The sequence below is a fragment of the Camelus bactrianus genome, chromosome 2 (genome assembly GCF_048773025.1).
Source record: "Camelus bactrianus isolate YW-2024 breed Bactrian camel chromosome 2, ASM4877302v1, whole genome shotgun sequence".
Lineage (NCBI taxonomy): Eukaryota > Metazoa > Chordata > Mammalia > Artiodactyla > Camelidae > Camelus > Camelus bactrianus.
Genome location: NC_133540.1, coordinates 76,913,747 through 76,923,017, shown reverse-complemented (window position 1 = coordinate 76,923,017; position 9,271 = coordinate 76,913,747). Strand labels below are relative to the sequence as shown.

General features: G+C 35.3%; 1 protein-coding gene across 1 annotated transcript; it reads right to left on the bottom strand.

Annotated features, from left to right (window-relative positions):
* Positions 1-694: 694 nt before the first annotated feature.
* Positions 695-1,194, bottom strand: LOC105078878 (cystatin-B-like). Its single transcript, XM_010967519.3, has one exon. The coding sequence runs from the start codon at positions 1,188-1,190 to the stop codon at positions 894-896; it is 297 nt and encodes a 98-aa protein (XP_010965821.1). The 5' UTR covers positions 1,191-1,194; the 3' UTR covers positions 695-893.
* Between the last annotated feature and the right edge of the window lie 8,077 nt (positions 1,195-9,271).

Below are 9,271 nucleotides of genomic sequence, written 5' to 3'. Positions count from 1 at the left end.
TACAGAGGATGTTTTTGGAGGGTATATAGCCCTTTAATATTTTTGCCATAATAGCACTCTGTTTTTGTAATTGTAACTTTAAAATATATTTTAATAGCTTATGGTAGATTTCTCTTACTTTATTAATATTTTCCAAACTAATTTTTGTTATCCTCACTTTATTCTTTTAGATGTATTTTAGGATACACACACACACACACACACACACACACACATACACACATAGACCCTTTTAAAGAAAAACTCTTGTGTTTCCTTTATAAGTGTAATATATTATTTAATAAATCTGATGGGGATTGACATCTTCACAATATTTAATCTTATCATTCAGGAACATGATATATGTCAGATATTCCAGTCTTTTTAAAACTTTTGCTTGTTGGAAGTTATGAGCAACAAGTGCTATGGTAAGTGGAAACATCAAGAAGGAGGGTAGAATCAAGGTCATAGGAAGGAGGACAGCCAGAAGGTAGCTGAGTCAATTAAACGGAAGAGCAGCGGAGAAAAGGCTAGTGGATTCTTGTTTCTGGTGGATAACAACACAGTGAGAACTCTGGAGTGCCTTTAATCATCTACACCAGCCCAGTTTCAAATAATGTCTGTCTGCAATTTCAGTAGTATCCTAAAAGGTGTCCCAGGCTTTTGGAAGCCTGGCTATGGAGCTGTTCTTGTATTCTTTTTTTTTTAAAGACTGAAAATATATATATTTAAAGGTAACACAAGCTGTCCTTGAAAGCAATTTAGTTAAGATCATTGACTGGCAGGAAAAAGCACACGATGGAAGTTAGGAACAGAGGACCAGGGGCAGCCCGTCCCCACCCCGAGGGGCAGCGGCCCAGGCACACGCCCGCAGAGGAGAGGGCCAGCGGGCGGCAGGCTGTCAGAATCCGGGACTAGAAGTAGGACAGCTCGTCGTGCCTGGCTTTGTTGGTCTGGTAGCTGGCCAAGGCTGGGGGCTTGTTTTCGTGTGGGAGGCTCTCAAATACTCGAAGGTGCACGAACTCCTCATCGTCAACCTGAACCTTGATGAAGAAGTTCCTGCCGGCGACCACCTGGCTCTTGAACTCCACAGCCTTAAACAGGGAGAACTTCTTATTCTCCTTCTCCTCCAGCTGTGCCTTCACCTGGTCGGCGATGGCCTGGATCTCGGCCGTGGCCGGCTGCGTGGCGGAGGACGCACCGCACATCATCTCGGCAGCGGTCACTGGGCGGCGGTCCCGAAACAGCAGCGGGCACGTAGGAGCGGCGGACACTCGCCTGCTGTATTCTTATATTACAATTTATTTTTTAAATTAATGCCTATCCTTTGAGGTAGCCTCTTCAAGTGGTTTTTTTCCCCTGTAATATGAAAAAGTGTAACAGATAATCATTACTTATTATTTTACTACACTACTGAATTTGTCTTGCTAATGTTTTCTTTTAAAATTGTGCCTTATATTCATAAGTGAGATTTTATGAGTATCACAGTGGACTTGGCCACCAATTCCTTGATTTGGGCACCTCGGCACTCCATAAGCATTGAGAGTGATTTTTACATAAAAGAATGACACACCTAACTTTATGGTTGATGACCACTTGGAATATGTGTGTTTTCCCTCCAGCATCTACATTTCAAACCAACTCCCTTTCTTAAGTGAAAGTCATGTGATTGTCTCTGATCCTGACTGATCTGGCCTGGGGCACGGGCATGTCACTGTCTAGTCATACTGGTCATGCTCAGATTGTCCAGGTTTAGGTTTCTTGTCCACTCCTGGAACTAAAGATGGAACCAGCTTTATTCAAAGCACATAGACTGAGAGTGGAAGAGGTATGGTTGCTCTGAGAAAAATCAGAAGTCGAGGAAGTGGGCCATAAAATATTGAATGTCCAGTGTAACCTTGCAAGCCATTTTGAAGAGACTGTACTTTCTCTTGAGAGCATCAAGTTGCCACCAAAGATTTTTTATGGTGTGGACTGACATACTTATATTTGTATTTTAATATATTCAGGTGTCAGGACTAATTTCAAAATTTTAAACTGTTGTTTTCTGTGAGTTTCTCTGCCCCTTAGCACTCATGGAATTCTTTTACCTGCACCTGGAGGGCCTTTTCTCTTGCCAGATCACTCTGGTTAGTATGACTCACAGATTCTGAAAGCACAAACAGAGACTAGGACTTAAAAGAAGATTCTGGCCAAGATTTCAGACAGAAAGATTTAGATGCACATTAGCAGAGCAAGTTTTTCCACTTCTAGAAACTAGATAAGATTCAGACTTACAAAGGAGGAAAAAGCCATTACAACTGAAAATGAGGGGATGACATTTAATCCTGGAACAGGGGTGGAGCAGGGCATGGTGGATTAGTAAAAAAATTTTCTTTTAGAGAGTAATTTCTCAAACTGTAATGTACATATGTATCATCTGAAACATTGTTAAAATGCTTATTTTAATTTAGTAGGATTGGGATGAAGCCTGAGACTATGCATTTCTTCCAAGATACCAAGAGATGAAATTGCTAGTAATCTATGAACACCATTTTGAGTAGTAAGGATATAAAGTACTAGGCAGTTATGTAGAATTTGACTCAGTGTCCAACTCTCCTTCTTTTAACTGTCCATGCAATATTAAAATCTGCAGTGCTCAGCTCACTGGCCATCAAGTCAGAATGACTTTTGCCTCACAGCTTTTGCTTTCCCTCAACTCCATCATCTCGTTACTTGTGAAGAACCCAGAAACAGGTGGCCCTAACGATTTTATTTGAGCTCTCTATTATGATAGAAAGTAGAGATTTAGACAATTTGGTGGTGGTGGCAAAGGACAGCCTTTTTTCATGTCCATTATAGGACTAGATGTCGTCAGTTTGAAATTTCCCTCTCAACTGGGGTAACAGTAAATATATAAGCCTTTTATTGATTTAGCTCCATACGGGTGATGGATTAGAGCAGGAGGCAAGACAGGAAAAAAAGACACAGGTTGCTGTAATATTCTAGAGGAGAAATGATAATGTTCTAAATTGAGATTGAGACAGGCAGTTGAGATAGAAAAATGAGATCTACTTGGAAAGATATGTCTGTGGAATTGATGGAATTTAGCCCTTGACTTAACATGGGCCATAGAGAGGAGGAAGGAATAATTTTGAATAATATCCAGGCTTAGAATTTGGGAAACTAGATTTTAATATTGTTTATTGAGTTAGAAAACATTGGAGAAGGAGCAGGAAGAGCTGTTTGAGCTAAATATTCAGGAAAATATCTATGCTGAGTGAATTTTGTTTGGAGACTTGAAGAGAGAGTGGGAATTACGCAGACAGAGAAACGGAGTTGGTGACGTTGGAGATGATGTTTCCCAGCAGAATGAATGACAAGTGCAAAGGTGTAGGGATATGAAATGTCATACATGGCTCACTGTGCAGCTGGGGATGGGCATGTGTGGGGCAGGGAGTCAAGAGTAAAGTGAGCTGTGAAAAGTAGGTAGAGGTAAAATGTCAGGTTTTTGAATGCTAAATAAAGATTTAGAAATTGTTTCTGAAAATTAAGGGAAGCCATTCAGGAATCTGAGCAGATGAATGACATAATCTAATATAAAATTTAGGAAAAGAGGAAGGGAAACATCATTTTATCAATGCATTTTTATGTAACAGGGTTTATGTTAGTTATCTTCCATGGAAGAGAATGGCATTGGGCTCCTAAAAAACTGATGATGAATTGCTGCGAGTCCAAGCATGAGAGGTGGAGCTCCATTCATAGGACACAGGGAAGCTTTTCTTTAAGAAATGCACCCTGTGTTAGTATTCATTTTCATAGTTAACGTGATTATATTACCTCTTAATACAATGACCTGGCCACCCTGCACACCCCCACTGTAGTTACTTTTTCTAGGTGGTGGGTACAAAGTCTTCCATGTGTTTGTCTCTAATACACTCTAAAACTTTTAGAAAATCTATAATGCTCCTATTGATACATTTATCCATATAAAGTTAAATAATTTTTTTCTTGGAGACATCTCTCCTATAGGTCTTTACCTATAAAATACAGACTTCTCTCCAGGCTGAAATATAGATGCTGTTTTTGAGACTTCCTTTTACCTTAATTTTGTGAAATCCCTTTTCTCTGGTGTTGAATTGCCCAGTTCCTAGATATCATCTCTTCCTGTTTTGGTTTTACTCCCACATTCTAGTGAAGTACACTCCCTAGTAGGTTCCTGACAAATGATGCATAGGAGATAAAACTTTCTGGTATTTGTATGCCCGAAATGTTTTTATTCTATTCTTCTAATGACTGATATGTCAGGTGGAAATAGGATTTTATATTGCAAATATTTTCCCCAGGAAGATTAGAGATACTGATACATTGTCCTCTGTCTCTAGTATCTCTGTTGATATGTTCTATACCATTCTGATAGCACATATTTCATGTGACATTGTTTTTATTTTTAATTACTGGAATTGCTTATGATGGTTTATGTAGTGCCAGAATTTACACAGTACTATGATTTATTGAGAGTATATTTTCACTTATTTAACTGGGCAATGGATCCTTTTAATTTGGAAACATTTTTTCTTCATTCAGAGAAATGTTATTTCCTTTCTAAATTTATTCTTTAATTCTTAGAAATTTTAATGTTTAAATGTTGGAGCTCCTGGACTGTGCTTCTAATTTTTGTAGTTTTTTTTTTTCTCATTTAATATCTACTTTTTCCTTTTGTCACACTTCCTTTACCACCTTTAAAAAATAGCCCCCATGATATTATCTACCTCCTTTCATTTCCTAAATTTGCTGAAAACAATAATCTACACATCCAAGAAGCATAACTAGCTCCAAGTAAAATAAATACAAAGACAATCACACCCAGATACATCATGGTCAAAATGTTGAAAGCCAGAAATCTTTGAATGCAGTAAGGGGAAAAATAACTCATTTCATACAACATACAAGAAAAGCCCAGTAAAATTAACAGCTAAATTCTCTTCAGAAAGAATAGAGGCCAGAAGGTAGTGGGGCAACATATTCAAATTGATGAAAGTAAAAAACAAAACAAAACAAAACAAAACTGTCAACCAAGAATCTTATATTCAGCAAAACTATCTTTCAAAAATTAAGGTAAAATAAAGGCATTCTCAGATAGACAAAAGCAGAGAATCTGTTGCTAGAAATCCCACTTTATGAAAATACTATAGAAAGTACTTAAGGCTGAAAGCAGGTGACACCAGACAGTAATTCAAATCCACGCACACACCCAAAGAGTATCAGTAAAGGCAATTATGTGGGTAATTATAAATAACAGTATAATTGCATTTTTATTCTTCTTTCTTTTTTTAACTAATTAAAAGATACTTGCATAACTATATATATATAATTATATTGTAGGGCTTTTAACATACAGAAATGTAATGTATTTGATAAAAACAGCAAAAAGGAGGTGGGTGGGAACAAAGCTTTATTTGAGTAAAGAAATGATATCAGATGTTAGCTTGAATTCATAGGAAAAAAATGAAGAGAATCAAAAATGATAAGTAAGATTAATATAACAATCTCTATAAATACATTATTTTCTCTCTTATCTTTAAAAGACATATAAAATGTAATAATTATAACAATGGATTGTAGGGTTTGTAACATATGTAAATATAATAGAATAATAAAAAGAGAACAAAAATGGGGGAGAATGCAGCTATATATGAGTAAAGTTTTTATATTTCATTGGAATTAAGTTAATATAAATCTCAGTTTGGAAGTTAAGAAATATATGGTAAGCCCTAGAGCAATTACTTAAAAATAATTTCAAAATATCATTAAAAATTATTAAAGGAATTAAAGTGTTACCAGAAAGTATTCCTTTACCACAAGAGAAGGCAATAAAGGAGGAAATAAAAATGATGTGATGCATGTAAAATGACAGATGTAAATCTAACTATATTCATAACATTAAACATAAATGAATTAAGTAATCAAATCAAAAGTCAGACATTATCAAATTGAATTAAAAAATAAACAGGACCCAACAATATGCTGTCTACAGAAGACATTTTAGATTTAAAGACACAAATAGGTTGAAAATAAAAGGATGGAAAAGATGTATCACGTAAACAGAAACCTTAAGGATAAAGACTTAAAACAAATAGACAAAACAAATAAAACAAAAAGACTTAAGTAAATTGACTTATAGAAGTCCACAGAATGTTTGAGCAAAGACTACTTTTCCCTAAGGAACCAAATTGCAGTGACTGAGGGCTTTTTGCGGAGGCTGGTCAGTTATTCCAGAGAGAAAAATTCCAGCTCTTGTCAAGGGCAGAGTAGGTACAGGTTCGGTGGTGTTGTGATCTCAGCCTCCTAGGTAACACTCTGAGAGCTTGGGAGTAGGTGGCCCAGAGAGAGAGACTTCACCATTTCAGATGTGACTTTTCCATCTGCATCTTTCTTCTACCCTAACCTGTGCCCACATTCCCAAGACTAGATATTTTTCATGTTCAATTTCTCTAAAACTGGAGTCCTCTGCTAGTTTGAGATGGAGTAGTTGCCTAAATAGAAAATGTAGGAAAAGAGATTTAGGGGGGAAATTTTTAAGTTTTCAACCTCAAATATTTTTATTCAATTATATTTTTAAAAACCTTGACCCATAATTCAGCCTTAATCTTTTCTAGACTTTCCAACTGGAATTCACTTTCTCCTAACTGCCATGGCAACTACTTTCCATCTGCTTTTCATTTTCCAAATATTTACCCTTCTCCACCTTGTCTTCTTGCCTTTTTTTCTCCCCCTTTTATTGTCATTTTAGTGGGGTTTTGAAGACAGCAAAGATAAATGTACACTTAATTTACCATGTTTAATCCTGAAGTACAACCCCTCAGAAATAGGTCAGCAAAGTAAAAATAATAAGCTTTTGTTTAAGTACTGAGTCAATCACACTGATGGTGTTAAATGAACAGGTTACATATTTACTTTGTTACATGTTTTCTCAGTGGGAAGACATACATAATAATACCTACCTCTAGGTCTGATGTGAGAAAAGATATGTACAGAGCTTTCATGGCTTACTTCTTTGTGGCTGTAATCAACATCATCATCATCATTATTTTGGCTCCAAATAAAAACAGTTTGGCCCAAAGTGCTTATATCAGTGTTTGAAATTCTTCAGCTACTTAATAATATAACATTATTATTAAATTTAAATAAGATTATTCAAGTAACCAAGGACTGATATATTTCAAGCTATTGTTCTGTCTTAGTCATAAAGAATTTGCTTTAGAGAGAACATGGATCATAATTTTGTGATCTATTAAGTCTGAACAAGAGATGAGAAAGCCAAATTTAGTTTTGGACGTTGTGGTGGAATGAGGTAATAATAATGTGACCAGAGTTGTATTAGTACTATAAAAATTTAAGTCCTTAAAAATATGAGATTTGTGAGACGTTATTACTTATATATGATATTTGAGGAGAAATTCAAGATATATAGTTTTTTTGGCCTAGTATGCTAATCACATTGTTTAAATGTACATTTTCCTTTTTCTGTCTTTAGATTTTAAATATGATGGCTTTATGGCAATAAGTCTTCCTTGATTGATACTACTTGCTTGTATTCATAGGTAGTGTTGTCTTTAGTAATGAATAATTCATTTGTAAAATAACAAGCATATTTTCATCATTCCAAATTAACCACATGAGTATTAAATGGAAAGTTAACCAGCTCCTTGACATTCCTGTGAACCAGTAGCCCCAGAGTAAAATATGATTGGCAGAAATTATAAGAACTAAGAATAATAAAAAATACTCAAATTTTCAAGAATGAGAAGTAAATGCTGATAATCAGTCATAAATAATAAAAGTTTGCTATTCAATATTTAATGTGTACATCAATATATTTTAAAATGTGATCAGTATCAAAAGCAAAACACTTCTTATTTGTACAACATTCTTTTCTGAACAAGAGCCTTTCAATATTCATGTGCTTCATAAATGTTTCCTCTGTGTAGAGACAGCTTTATTCAGGGAAGATAATTTTTGAATGGAAAATTATTCCATTAATGAAATATTTTTCAGGGTGGCTGCTTTGCACACATTTCATTCTACTTACACCTAGAATTGCTGTGTTTTGATACTGATTAATAAGTTGTCTATGTATTTTGTAAACCTTCTCAGGGAAGGTAGTCTGTAAAACAGTAAAATTGCTGGAGCACAAATATTTATCACTGATCCAATAAGATTTTACGTACCCTGTAAATGCAATATTACATATTTTATGCTTCCTCCGTCTTTGGTGCAATATACATTCAGTTTTCTTCCCATGAAGTTTAATTTCATAATCAGTAGATATCTCTGAACATTATTTTGTTACAGCTTCATGGGTACTGGATGTTTACAGGGAGTCATTATTTTTCCCTCGGGTAGTGATAAGGAGCCAGACAAGCTGAACTCACATTGTTTATATTTTGAAATCATGCTTGATATATGTGCTTCTCTCTTCCACTTACTTTGAAGTCTGTCACTAGCTCACCTAACAGATTATGTAGTATCATGGACATCAAAGTCAAGTTCAGAAGAGGGTGCATTTAATTAAATAACAAAATGAAGGAAAATCTGATTCAGTTTTTGGTTTTGGTGGTTAGTAGGGAAAAAGGAATTTTTGATCCTTCCGATTGCTTGAAAAATCTTGTATTACATATTCAAGTATACACAATTGAATATTTGATAATGTGTATGTATATACATGTACACATTTACATTTATATATGCACTGTAGTATAGTAAACCAGTTATAATAACTAGAATTAGTTTTGTGAAGAAGAGGGTTATTCAGTAAAAGAGGCTGGATAAGAAACAGATTTTAAAATTCGATTGCCAGTTCTGTCACTGAACTGTTTTGTGAACTTACACAAATAACTCATTCTTTTTATTTCTTCTCTAAAATAGAGATTGCCACCTCACCTCACTAATGGATTTGTGAGAGGGAATAAAATGAATAATGAATAAATGAATAAAAAAGACTTGAGAAGTAAGTGGCTAGTGACTGCTGTTGAAACACTTCATAGCCTCGAGACTGGAGCTGCAGGAGTACCTAACTTTTTGCATTATACATATTTGAGTTATCGGGGTCTGTAAAGTCAAGTCTTGGTTATAAACTCTGAAGGCAATTGTTCCTGAATCTTGTTTGCTTTAGTGGAAAGAGTAGTAGCGCTAGGTTTCACTGTACTGAGCTCTAGCCCGAGCAATGCCACTCATTCTGCAAGGTCAGATGATATTTCTCAGGAAACATTTCCTCATTTGGAAAGATTGGATGATCATCCTTTTTATTCAT